The sequence below is a fragment of the Gallus gallus genome, chromosome 3 (genome assembly GCF_016699485.2).
Source record: "Gallus gallus isolate bGalGal1 chromosome 3, bGalGal1.mat.broiler.GRCg7b, whole genome shotgun sequence".
In the NCBI taxonomy this organism is placed as follows: Eukaryota; Metazoa; Chordata; class Aves; order Galliformes; family Phasianidae; genus Gallus; species Gallus gallus.
In genome coordinates, this window is record NC_052534.1 from 88,350,131 (window position 1) to 88,364,445 (window position 14,315).

General features: G+C 37.3%; 1 protein-coding gene across 4 annotated transcripts in view; it reads right to left on the reverse strand.

Moving 5' to 3' along the window:
- Positions 1-13,058, reverse strand: part of MCPH1 (microcephalin 1) — a 121,600-nt gene extending 108,542 nt beyond the window's left edge. Inside the window, exons 1-7 of one of the 4 annotated variants that reach the window (XM_040696675.2) lie at positions 12,479-13,041; positions 10,683-10,774; positions 8,186-8,304; positions 4,256-4,331; positions 3,589-3,709; positions 3,186-3,326; positions 1,505-1,597 (exon numbers count right to left, since the gene is read on the reverse strand). In XM_040696675.2, the coding sequence (XP_040552609.1) occupies positions 1,505-1,597; positions 3,186-3,326; positions 3,589-3,709; positions 4,256-4,331; positions 8,186-8,304; positions 10,683-10,774; positions 12,479-12,491 (655 nt within the window). In that variant the 5' untranslated portion in view covers positions 12,492-13,041. Of the gene's footprint in view, positions 1-1,504; positions 1,598-3,185; positions 3,327-3,588; positions 3,710-4,255; positions 4,332-8,185; positions 8,338-10,682; positions 10,775-12,478 lie in introns of all 4 variants that reach the window. The other 3 variants (NM_001105319.2, NM_001398181.1, XM_025148462.3) reach the window with 3 other exon arrangements.
- Positions 13,059-14,315: the final 1,257 nt, after the last annotated feature.

Consider the following 14,315-nt stretch of genomic DNA (forward strand, 5'->3'; position numbering starts at 1 on the left):
CTATTTTTCAGCATAGTCACCACCCTTATCTGTGCATTATTGCCAGCAATAAACAAGAGCCTGTATACTGCACTTATAATAATCTACACTAACAGAGGTGACCCAGTATTTCACAGCTGCTATGATGGCATCATTGCTGAAACATACCACCTTGCTGTGCTCACATCCACTGTTTGGTCTCCATAACCGCTCAGCAAACATTGATGAATGTGAGTAGGTGCCACTTATTCTGCTTGGAGGAATTCAGTGACACACATTTGCTGCATACACACTTCTATGTCAGACATCATTTTGTCAGACTGCCCCTCTGCTGCCATCTGTCAAATGGCAACAAAATGCAATGGAGTATTGGTGAGAAGGTTCAACCTCTCACATTGTTGTCCAACATAATAAAATAGAGCACATTACTTTCAAAGCAGCCCTTGTAATATAAAAATCTATAGTGCAGCTGTAATGCTGCAGGGGCATATTCAAGGTAAAGTGCTCAAATCAATGTTTAACCTTATCAGCACGCAATCAATTTACTGAGATAAAAGAATTTAGTGGTATAGTTATGCTACTTCCAGTATTAAGCTACTGCTTCTTTCTGAAATTGCAGGAAGGCATATTTAGCTGTGTCAGGATACCACTGTGTAAAATTTTGCCTCTGTTCTCACGTAAGCCAGAACGATGACAGATTTTCTGTATGATGTCAGTAAAACACACACACACAAAAAAAGATATATACTTCACTGTTGGAGGAGAATGGAGTAGGCCGTCCACTCAAGTGGTATTCATTATGAATTATAAAAGCTGACTTCTTACTTTTCTACTAAAATACAACTTATCTTTTTGTTCTGACTGGCAGGAGACATGCAGTATGAAAGTACATTACTCACTGTGGATATTATTTCTTAATGCTGTTAAGAAATGCACAGATGTAGCTTAACAATTTTCACAATCACTGTTTGCCTTATGTCCTGCTACTACGCCAAAACACGGGCACTAAAGTCTATTGAGTACAAGAACCTTAACATATGTCGCTTCCTGAATACTTAAACTGGAGAATGCATTAGGTTGTCAGGTTTTTCCATTGAAAATTTGGAATACATTCCAGTTTTGTGAGTTCTTTTTTTTATTCAATTATCTTTTTTTCCATATCACACCACCAAGCTGTGTGTTCCGTACAAGATTCCTGTATCAGTAAGCTGATAGAATGCCAGAACAAGAAGCCATTAACAAGGAATAGAATTACTTGTCACACAAGGAAGTGACACAGGCAACGCAGCAGTAATGTACAACATTTACCCAGTGTGACTTCTCATGCCCCAGTTCCTTGAATTCTTACTTCTATATACTCTGCCAATTAGGAGAAAACTAATATAATTCAACTTTAAATATAAATACTAGAACAAACATATAAAGTTCTATTTCAGTGTACAAACTATCGCCATTCAAAATAAGATATACAGATCATGTATTATGTTTAAATTCTGTAACATGTAAGTAAGGTTGAGATAATTACCTTGCAATACTGCGTCTTCTGAATTAGTTAAAGAGGTAGACAGCGGGCAGTCTCCTTGTGAGCAACGTGGGGATGCTTGAAACATTTGGGAAGCTAGGAATTTGCAAATGATAAATTAGTCAGCTCTATGTGCAGACATACAAGTTTCTACAGCATCTACTCATATCTCAGAACAGTTCAATTTTAAGAGATATGTGGTTGCTTTGACAACTAACTATAGACTGCTTAAAAGTATCTCAAACTTATTTACTCAAAAAAATGTATTAGATTTTACAAATGAATCAAATTTCTTCTAGAAAACTCAGCACCATATTTTTCTGACATGAAAGAACGAAAGAAAACTATTGATGAAATACGGACACTTCTAAGACAGTCGAGATCTTTTAACTAAAGAATCAGGTAACTTCTGCAGCTAGTAGAAATGCCTCCATACAGCAGAAATGCTTTTCAAGACCTTTGGAAGTATTACCTTAAAACCGCAAAATTAAACAAATACAAGCCATGCTAAAATACATAAGATTTAATTTTTCATCAATGTATAACTCTATCTATAATTTCCTTTCACAATTTTATTTGGAGGCATAAAGTGACAGTTTATTTGACAGATTTCTTGAAACTTCAAACACTACGGATGAGATAACGTGAGATAACACAAGTGCTGATAAATTATTTGAAATCTCAAGTCCAGATTTAAATCACCAGAATCTGCATTTTCAAGTCAATTGGTTTTATTCATTTAGGTCTTTTGTTGTTACTTAAACCCCATTCTTCAGTACTTGAACAGGTGCCTGAGCATTTTGAAACTCCTTTTTAAACTGTTGGCGAGGAAGTAATAACATTACAATCTTTGTCAACTATGGGATTCACATTAGAATTTAATAGGAAATATGATTTAGAATCTTGTTGTAAAGTTCAACCAAGTTATAATAGCAAATTACAAACTTAAAAGTCTATTTCAGTTATTATTCCCAGAATGTATGACGATTAAGAAATTTCATTTTGTTAAAATCGTCTTCCTCCTCATGTCACTTTCAATACAGAAACAAAAAGCTAAAAAGCAGTCATACCTACTCAAAACTTGTGACGAAGGAAGTTTTGTGCAGTGACCCTTCAGCTATGGTGGTCAGAGGCACGGACTATACTCAAGAGATGAGTTTTAAGAACTTAGAGATTCTAGGCTCAGTTCAAATCCAAATGATTTAGAAGAAAAAAATCTACTCAACTTTTAGGTTCAGTCATCATACTTAAGAGCCATTCAGAGCAAATCATAAAACAAAGCATTAAGTACAAAATAGGCATAGCCACAGCTCTAATTCCAGACTGTAAAAGAAACAGGGCCCACCCTTTCTGCACGCACCATTTAGACCAGTATCCCTTCGTATTTCAGTGGGATTCAAAGCTCTGAACAGTCAGCATTCATTTCAAATGAGTTATGGGCTAAATGGATTGATGTCTTGCAAAATGCTACCCACATAACGATTAAGGCTAACTAATTCCAGTGGTACTATCTCACACATTTCTAATCAGATATTTTCATTTTGAGTCTAGGTAATTAAATACTTCAAGAGAAGCACGGTAAGAGTAATTCTGAGAGACAGCAAAAAAACATGGCAAAAAAAGCAGCAATAAAAATGGTCGCCATTTGTGCTTGCTCATGAATAAATAAAGCTTAACTGCTTACCAGTAGGAGAAAGATTTTCTCTTTTCTCCTTCATCTCATTTATTCTTCTTTCCATTTCACTGCATTGATCTCTTATTTTAGAAACAGGGCTATACACAAGTGAACCATCATCTTCAAACAGTAAAACTGGTATATCAGTTTCTATGCAAAAAAATAATAATTGTACATTATTAATTATTTATCATAATTTATAACAGCAATCTGTACTACAACAGCTTCAGATTGAGTTCTGTTTTGTTTCTCAAAAAAAAAAAGCTCTGTAAAATGTAAATCAACTTCATCTGTTACAGTGATGTGCATAAAAGCATAAAAAGAAACAAACAAATCCTCAAAAATTCATTCACTTTAAGTGCTTTCAAGAAATAACTCAGATGTTTGAATACAAGTCCAAAGGAATTCTTACCTGCATTAATTCCTATCCTTTGCTGAGCTAATTCCTTAGCCATTCGGTCCAGTCTTCTCTGCAGCTTTCTATCATTTTCTGGAGTTTTCTCAACAAAGTCCTTTGGCTGCATACATTTGTGCTAGAAGACATGTAAAACTATTAAGTATATGGTTAAAATCTGCCCAAAGTAACCAGACTTCTTTTTTGTCTACCATTTTAACACGGTATTTATTACCATTGTTTAATACTGCTTTATAATCACCTCTTTAAGAGTTGTAGATAACTGCAAAGTTAACATTTTCCAAAATGAATTGCAATATGAAACTACAAAGGATTAATAGATATTTTAGATCAGATTTTAGTAAAAGGGAGATGAAGCTATGAACTTTTCTTCTTTTCTTTTCTTTTTTTTGTTTGTAGCAACATTACTGCTCAAAAGTCATGTGCTTTTTCCCCCTCAAAATGAGGATTTTAGTATTTGTCACAACTCAGTGGAACACAAGGTACACAGCAGTTAGTTGGTTTGGATTAGCTGATCATTTTTTTTGTCATTTAAATCTTCACTTCTTTACATACCAATATAAACATTCAATTATTATCTTTAAAAACCTACTCAGAGTTTACAGGAAGCTCTGAAAATCAACTCTTCAAATCCTTGAGGTCAGGGTATTAGAATTTTACTCACTTTTAGTGGTAACCCATCATTATTGTATACTGCAGGAAATAAAGATTCATCAACGCGTACTCCAGTTTCTCGACATCTGTGTAATAAAATAGAGTTGTCATTTTTAGTTATTAAGAATGAGAACTTTTGCTGAAAAAAAATAAATTGCTCGAGTTCTGCATTCATTAAACCCTTTCCAAGTATGGTTTCTTAGCATAACTACTGCAATGCTAAAAACCCAAACCCCATCAACTTTACATTACATATCTAATAAAGGACATGACAATTTTTTGTCCTAATAATGTCCTCTAAATTACCCCATCAGTGCTCTAAAAGTCAAAGATATACACTCATGCTATTCCCCCACATATTCAAATATCACTGAATGGAGTCAATCTGGCCCAGTTCACATGATTGTAAGATCTAGCCTTGTATTTTCTGGGGATTCTAGGTTTTCATTCTTCATTAGCTAACGAGACACTTAACCTTTATTGGTCATTCTGATGACAGTAAAGACTCACCTACAATCTACGGCACGTCAGGAAAAACAAGAAAAGAAAGAATAACGTTCCTATTCTGGTAATTGAGAATGTAGGTTTCATCTGATCCTGGCTCTTAATTCTTACCAATTAGTTGCAGTTTTCTCCCTTCTGTTTGTATATGCAATCTTAAAATCAGCCCCTTGCAGCGAAGTACAGCTATCCCCATATTTTTTTAATTAAAAAAATAAAAAGAATCAAACTGATACTCTAGCCCTAGATTTCCTTTTTAATAATTTTATGTCTGACTTGAGATTACTAGGAATTGTGTTAGCTTGGAATATCATACATATCTATTACATATCTGCACATTATGCATGGTGTTGAGACAAGAAGTTGATTATCAGCACATTAATGGAAGATATATTTTAGTCAGAATTGGTAAAATTTCATTCTTGAACCATGGTTTCTGTAGTAAAACTGGTTATGGAAAAGAGCAAGAACCTTTGTAGACTACTAGAATTCCTCTGGAAGACTGTGATTCTAGTGACACCTAGTGTCAAATTGCTTTCATGGTCATGTTTGTAAAATTAATGTTTTACACCTAGAAGAAAAAAAAAGAGACAAACCACTACAAATATTTGTTAAACTAGTAGAGTTTATAGTTGTCTGGAGTACCAAATAAAGATAATAAACAACCTGTTATACTTCAGTGGCTATTGTTAAAATCTAGATAACGATTTTAAACCTGTTTGCTTTTATTGTTTAAAGAAATGTATTCTGGATTTATGAATTTTCTGAAATTTCAGGGGTCATCTTATTTTTCAAGTTTTCTTCTGGATAACAATACTTCCTGTTAAACAATGGAACCACACTTATTCAGTTTGTAGAAGCTTTATCTCAGGCAGATCATTGGCAAGAACACTCTCAAGTAAAATACAACATTCACACAGGCCCTGACACCAATTTGTGTTGTTTTTTTAAAAGAAAAGCAAATATTACAATTTTTCAAGTCAAAGGGCATGTTCCTAGGAAAGGCTTATCTACTACTCAGGGGAACATAACAGTAGAGTACATGCAGAATAGTTTATAAGCAGTGGTTCACCAGCTGTTAAGTGGGAGAACACTTAGCATAAAGTAGAATAATCAGGAAATGCTGGAGTAATTGTTGATGAGTTGCTTCCTTGTCTACTGTTTTTAGGGCTCAAATATCAAAGAGTAGAGCCTGGATTAAATACCACATAGTATCAATATCACGATACCCAAGAGCATATAAGAACACAGTCAAACATTCCCATTTTGCTTTGTTACAGATTCATGGTATAAGGATGGTCTGAGGCAATATTGTATTTGCTGGAGTTTTTTTTTTTTTTTTTTTAATAAAACTGTTTAATTGCTTCAGGATTTTTTAAAATCCACATAAACCTTTGCAGTCTATATTGATTCTGCAAGGAGTTACAGCCTAACTACATCTTGCTAAAAACCATCTACTATTTTCTCAGTGTTTGTCTCACTCAGTCAAATTCGTGTGAATTCTCCAATTCTTCTACTAGAGAAGGAGCAATATACATTCATTCCCTATTCAGCATCTTCATATTAGCCTTTGTTTTCATATGAAAGAGGGATCTCTGACTTGCCACTCATGCTTCTTTTCCAGGATGAAGAATTCTTGTTTCTTCAAATCACATCCTGTGAGAAAATCGTTTTATACTTTCAGTCATTCTTGATGTCATTTTCTGCCATCACTCAACATATCCATGGCCTTCTCACTTCAGGTACCAGAAGCATCATGCTCGCCAGCTCTTCTTCTCATTGAAGTTTTCAATCACCTGGATGTCTACTGGGAAGGCAACACGGTGGGCTGCAAGCAATCCAGGAGACTCCTGGAGTGCGCTGAGGATAACTTCCTGGACCAGGTATAAGACAAACTGACCAGAGGAGAAGCATTACTGGAAATGGTGCTCACCAGTGCAAAGGACATCATTAAAGGGTTAAGACTGGAGACACTCTGGGCTGTAGTGACCATGCCCTGGTTGAGTCTGTGATCTTGAAAGCTACAGGCCTAGCAAAGAGCAGAGTCAGGACCCTGAACCTCAGAAGAGTGAATTTCCAGCTGCTTAAAGAATTATTGGATGGAATCCCCCGGAAAGCTGCCTTTATAGACAAAAGAGTGAAATAGAGCTGGCAGCTCTTTAAGGACATCCTTCTGAGATCAAAAGAGCTCTCCATCTCCATGTTTCAGAAACCAGTCAAGGGTGGCAGAAAACCAGCATGGTTGAGCAAAGGCTTGCTGGTCAAACTGAGGGATAAGAAGGAAATGCAAAGGCAGCAGAAGCAGGGATGTACAGCAGAGGAAAAAGATTGCAGAGAAGTCTGTTCATCCATCATTATGATCACTGCCCCCACCTCAGTAAAGTGCATCTCTATATCTTCTATATCAGATGATTACTCCAGTTACAACAAGCATCTTCTAAGACATACACCAAAACCTTGCCCTGATGCTAGGAATACGTTTAAGAATGTCAGGAAGATACTAGCTTTTTTATTTCCTAGTGAACAGCTTACATTTTCCTTCTAGATACTCTCATAACTTTTCATTTGGTGCTGGCATCCTGACAGAGTTAGTTTCTTGAGGCTTAAAAGCTTGATCTCAAAATTGCAGAGTGCAGTGCTGTTTTATCTTACTCAGACTGCTATTTCTCTAAGCACGTGATACTTAATTGATAAGAAAAGGATCTTTTACTTCACTTATACTCTAATTTCCATCATCACAACAATTTAAGAATTGGAGTGTTTGAATATAGCATACTTGTATTCTTAAAAACAAGTAGTGTGTTTTTATACTTTATCAGAAATCTAAGTTAAGCTTCAACCACCTCTTAAACACAGAGGAGGTGCCACGGGCTACAAATAAAATGGCAGTGAAGTTCAAATTTTTGGTTGTTGTTTTGTTTTTTTAATATAACTTTTTCCTTACGGTAATCAAGAATATTCAAGCAGTGCCATGCTGAACCTGACAAATATCCTAAAAGACAGACTACACACGGATCTTCTTCTTTCTTGCTATGAGATATTCTGTCCACAGGGACTAAGTACAGAAACAGTACAAATACTTCCTTCATTTTTGTCCCTGATGAAATGTGCTTTTTCATATGGAAATGGAATAATTCAATTCAATGTAAATATCTGGTCTTCATCGTCTATGCATGCCATCTGAGAGCAAAGGAGTTGAACACTAAACAAATAAACCATGCAGCTACGTCAACACCCTCATTTTCAATAGATAACACACCATCTTTCTGTGGAAGTAACACATTTTATAATAGAAATAATGTCATAAGAAAGTTACCATTTATTCATAGACTTAGCAATGTCTCAGGTACATAAGAAAAAACAGGTTATTTTAAAATAAAATAATACAGGAATCCATTTTGTGGAATAGGTCACATTCATTATACTCAATAGTACTCACTTCTCCACCCAGAGTACAGAAACAGTCTTTACACCAGCATCCTGTGCTTTTCTCCATGTAGTTGAATGTCCATCTTTGAAGACTACATGTGTCACACGCTTGTTGAAAGTTTTTGAAACCTGCAGAAGTAAACAGAGCGCTCATCTTTGAGTCTGAAAATCAGAAAATATTAATGAAACTAGATGGAGTAGTCTGTTTTTCTTGCATGAAACACTAGCATAAGAACTTATACTAAACAGTATGTCAAGGATTGCTTTGATCTTTTCTGTATTTGCAAAAAGCCTGAAGCAATCAAAGCCCAAGTTTGATTAGTTAAGTCAGTGCAAAACAAGCTGGAGGGCTACAGTAACCTTTTATTTTCACAATTTCTTTTCTCTGTGCTATCATTTCAATTTCCCTACTCTCTCTGTATCACTAATCTTACAACATTATTGTTTGAGTAGCCAGAAATTGTTATGAAACCATCAGTACAGAAGTTAGTTGCCACTATTCAAAGAAATGCCAATTGCATCTTTCATTTAGGGAAGAACTCACAAACTTAGAACACAGGTAACATCACCTTGTAAACTAATTCTTAATAACAGTAATCACTTCTAGCTCTGAGGGAAGGCTGGTGCTACTAAAAAGCAACTGAGAGAACAAAAACAAGTGTAAGAAATACGGGAAACTTAGGTAAGCATAACAAACATCACAACTGACATTTTCACTGTGATGCAAAACTGATTATATCTTCAGTTACAAACCTCTAGTAACAACTAAATGATAACACATTTAGTCCTAGACGTTCCATTCTTTATAAACAACATTTCTAAATATAAAACTGTTCAATCAGTTGTTGTAATTGTACCAAATTCATCAAATTAATAATTCCCATTTTACAGCAACATCTCCTCAACGCAGTCAAACAGAAGTAGTTGTGTAGCTCTCTGATGTTCAGCTCATTTGCATCACTGTATTTGGCTCTCAACATGTTGCATTTACATTTGGTTTTAAGAAAACTATTCAGCTTCTCCAAACATTTCTGATGGCAAGTTGATTTACTGCTTTTCAGAAGACAAAACCCATGAGAGGTAAGTACCTAGGACCAACGAGTCTTTTTCAGAAAAAGTTATGACTTCCAGATACAAACATATTGTCATTTCTGCTAGTTATCAGGCTCATGCATTAGCCCATGTGCTAAGGAGACTTGATGCTTGATATGGCTTTACCACCAAATTATGAAGCATCACTACCTTAGGCCTCCCTCTCACAATGAAGCCATCAGTCAGGGTATAGTCACATGCAGTAGGCCTCTCTTTAATCTCATCTCTTATCCTGGAGGTCATCTGTTGATCACTTGGCCTCAATTTGGTACATCTGAACCAATCACCTAGTGGAAAGCTCACAAAAATTCACAATTTTCTTTCCTGACAGAATAAGCCCAGCCAGTACACTATCATGCTCAGCCCAATAAAAGGTAAGGTAGTGTCCAGGCAGGAGTGAAATATGAAGGGGCAGGATCACCCCTTTTTGGTCCTGGTGAATAGTCTCAATAGTCTCACCTAGCTCCATAGTCTCGTGTACACCTTTCATCTTGTCAAGCTACTTTCAGATCAACAAAATACAACTGTGAAGCCTTACCACATTTTCCATAAGTAAAATGTGATGCCATCAGAAGAGAATTTAATAGATTTCACAGCACAAAAAAACCCACCAGAAGTATTTATTATTGAAATTATTTAATGTGAGTTGTATTTCCTTTTACAACAAAAAGAATTGTTCTGCTGTTCTTTCATACTATCTCAGCTAAACTCATACAAAGAGTGAGGCTTTGGGGACATTAGCAAAACTTCCTAAATTACAGTGAGATACACCTACATGTGCCCACTTACAAAGCACTGGGAGTTCACATAAGTGCTATTCAGAGCATAGTATGGGCTTTAAAAAATTCTCCGCTAAACAGTAATAGTGTGCAGGAACACAAGATGCCTGTTTGGCTGGTTTTTAGTTTAAATTTTGCATCTACAAGCCAAATATATTTTGCGTGGAAAAAATCACCAAGGCACATGCAAAGACTTTTAGATGTACTTTTACTAGCACTTTCTACAAATGAACCACATTTGTTGGAGACTGAGTGGAAGAATGTCACAGTACATAGGTTAGAAAACACTGTAGTGACAACAGATCAGCAGCCTACAAGTTATAGAAAACAAAGCAACATGTAAATGACTTAGGTTTCCGACCCTTAGATTTGGTTTGTCTCCAGTATGGAGCAAGACCAATACTTCATAGCATATTATCAGACAAGGAAGTTTATATATACCTAAGAAGGCTTTATATGCATTTCTTATCTTCCACTAATAAGAATTTTATAGCATCATCATATATTCTGAAGTTTGTGATTATTTTCCTTCCTGCCCTTTAAAAACTCCTACTACAAAGAAATACACAAGCAGAACAAGCTAAGTTTGTAATTAAGATTTTTTCTATTCTATTAATTTCAAAATAGTTTCCTTACTTTTGCTCCCATATCAAGAAGTTGCTGCTCAAAGGCTTTTGAGTAATTTTCTGTTCTGCTAGATGACCAAACTTCTACAAATGCACATATACCTGGAATCAGAAGAGGGAAAACAACAGATATTTAAGTGCACTGTGGTAAAACTAGTTAAATTGTCTTTCAAAAAATAATTTGCTTTAATACCCCTTCATACACATTCAGTAGCAAGAATAGCTTTGAATGAAGTATCAGACATTACCAATAGAAATTTTTTGAGTATTTCTGCCCCTTAAATTACTTGGAATGAACTGATAAGATTGACACTCATTAAACAATTTTTGACATTTTAGAACACATTACAAGCTCAATACGCAAAGCAGTATCTTTCCATGGCTGATTTTAATCATTGCTAATCTTCAAGTTAATAAAAATGTTAAGATAAGTTGTCGTAACACAAGCTGCAGAAGATATTGAAATAAATTTGGAATTACCCTTTCAGCAAATCTCAATTAAAATATGTAGAAATAACCATTCCCAACTGACTTAAAATTGCACCTTATCTACATCAAATCACCTTGAAATTAAGTATCTATCAGGGGCTAATGAATTTTCATGTCAGCTGCTTTACAGAAGTTTAGATATATTGCACTTAAGCAGCTTACTTTATCAATCAGATTAAGAATCTCTTTAAGGAATAAAATAGCCTTGGCTCAGTAAGTCTTAAAAAAATTAAAAAAAATTTAAAAACCCCACAATCTCGGATGTATTGACATAGAAGGATAAGCAAATGAAACTTTTAATAATCCCTTTTTTTAGTTTGACTTAAGATGACCTATAACTGCATTGGCTATACCAAGTCCCCCTTTTGAATAGCAGATCAGGAAAATTCCAGAAAACTGGAGGAATGCCAGCTCACCAAAACCAACTTTAAACAAACTGCAGGCCAGGCGATACTCAGAGCTCAGGAATAAAATTGAAAGCTTTGATTTTACCCTGCGCATAGCAGGGGGGTTGAAACTCGATGATCATTGGGGTCCTTTTTAACCCAGGCCATTCTATGATTCTGTGATTTACATTTAAAAGGTTCATCCTCAGCAAACCCTGTTTAACTATCATGTCTGACATGCCTATGAAGCAAAGGCATGCGATTAAATTCCTCGCTGCAAAAAATACCCACACCCATTGGCATTCATTGATGCTTGCTGAACATTTATATGGACGTGGACACTGTGAGCGGTGCGCTTCAGTAGAGGTGACAGTGCACCACCTCCAATGTGTGGCATGCAGGTTCTTGCTCATCACTGGCAAAATGCATGGCTAATAGTGGTAACTATGTTGCAATCTGAATTTGAGAATTTGCTCTATTGAATAGCGTTACTTAGCTGGTGTAGCTGTAGGTACCATTTCTTCAGGAGTTACATACATACACACGTGAACTTCCAATTCATTACACAATATCATCCAAGTTCTTAAATGTGAAACAAAATTACATTCTAACTGCAGTACTTTCATAAAGAGTACTGTTTTTTAATTGCTACAAATTTTTAATCTGTAAAAGAAATAGGAAATCTAGGACACCTCTTTAGCCAAATCAGATGGAAATAAGTGACTATCAGTGCTCTAAGTTCAGATGCTGGTGGGACCTTAAGCCTACACCAATTCCCTCATCTCACCCACGTTCGTTTTGGTACTGGACCAGGACAGCTTTTTGCTGGGCTGATCTTCTGTGAAAAATACTGTGCTCACATTCAAAACAACTAATGTCTTCATCTTCATCAAATGCTTTAAAGCCTTCACAGCTGCAGTTCTGCACCTACCAGTGAAGGCCATGCTGGGAACTCAGAGAACTCTCTTCAAAGCAGCACCCGCCCACCATAGGACCAAAGGGATGCTTTACAGTAATTACCCCATTTAGGAAACAACAAAGAAAACACTACGTAGTTTTTGCATTGCAGATGTAAGGGAAAGCCAGGAAGTCCGGAGCTTTTCTGAGCTAGAAGAGCTCTGAAAGAGGCAGGTTCCTCTAAAAGTTAATAGGCCTCAAAGGTGGCGGCTGTAGTGGGGAAGCGACAACCGAGAGCCGCTCGCCGGGACCCCAGAGGGACTGTGAAGCACCACGGCGCTGCCCGCCCCGTCCCTTCCTGCGGCTGCAGGGCGAGCCACGCCAGAGAAGGCCGCAAAGGAACGAGAAGACCGCCACCAGCCGGAACCTCACGGCCGACAGCCCCAAGGCCGGCAGCCCCCAAGTGGAAGGCCGCGTGGAGGGGCCCACCGCAGCCCGGCGGCTCCCCGCGCGGAGCCCAGCCGCTACCTTTCAGCACGGACTCCATCAGCGGCTCCGGTACCCGCCACCGTTCAAACTTCCTCCGCGCGGCTCCGCAGCGCCTGCGCGGTGCTGCCGGACTCTGTCGCGCCTGCGCGGTGCTCCCGGGCCCACTGCATACGGGCAGAGCGGGAGTTGTGGCGAGAGGGGTGGTGGTAAGGTGGCTGCGGGCGGAAGCGTGAAGAGAGGTGCTACGAACGGTTCTGGTGTTCTCCGGCGTTAAAAACAAGCCCATAAAACATGTGCTCTGTGCGAGCAAAACTCTGTTTCAAGCAGTGTTTTCAAAAGATAAAGCTATAGCCAAACAATAAAAGAGTAATTTTGTGTGTGTGTGTATGTGTATGTGTATGTGTCTGTGTTCACTGTGTAGAGTGATCAGGAGGCTCTTCTGAATAGTTCTATTGTGTGGGGAGGTGTGGCAGAGTTGGTGTTCTCTGATTGCAGCAGTGGCTCCAATTGCAGTGTGCGAAGGGGAAAAGCACTGAGTGAGCCAACAGGACGTGGGTGACAGGAGAGGTGCAGTGACCACAGCTTCCAAAATCGCCTGAGGGCAACTGTGCTATTAATTGTACGAGTACGCCTTTTAAAAGGAAAATGATGATGTACAGCTTTATTACACAGGGTACGCATGTGCTACATGTTGCTGTAGCTGTGCTGAAGCCTTCCATGTGCCCTCCTTGTTTCTTCCTTTGAAAAATGGTGGACCAGCAGCTAAGAAGCAATAGAGATGCAAAATAAAGGTACTACACTAGTACTTTCTTCAGAACCATTCCTAAAGTAGAGGTTATGAGTAGAATAAGAAAACAGCTGTGAGCTTTTAATGGACTTTGAAAGCGTGTAATGAAACTGGGATGTTAGGAAATTAGCGAGCAGAGAAAATTCTGTCTCCAAATAGATTTTGAAGGGTAATATACTGAAATGTACAATTAGAATGGTATGCTCTTATTCCCTAGTCAGTGAAGACAGTGAAGGTTAGTGACTATGGGAATCTGGTACAGCTCATTACCAGAGCAGATATCAAAGAACACTGCACTTGGGTTAGTCACCTTTTTGTGATGGAGACAAATATGTACAGTACCAAAAGTATCCAATGAATTTACGGTGTTTTGTCTTAAATGGTTGAAATTTTGACCTCACAGTTGCTTCAGGCTTTATGAGAACTTCACTGTCTGGGAATGACAAAATTTCACATTTTCATGAGTAGTCAGTAGTTCTTATGCAAATATTATCTTTCAGTTCCTCCTTAGCATTCATTGTCCTGTAGTATTTACAGAAAGTAGGAATATATTTTTGCAGTTACTGTTTTACCAGTTTGAATTCATGAGGATGTT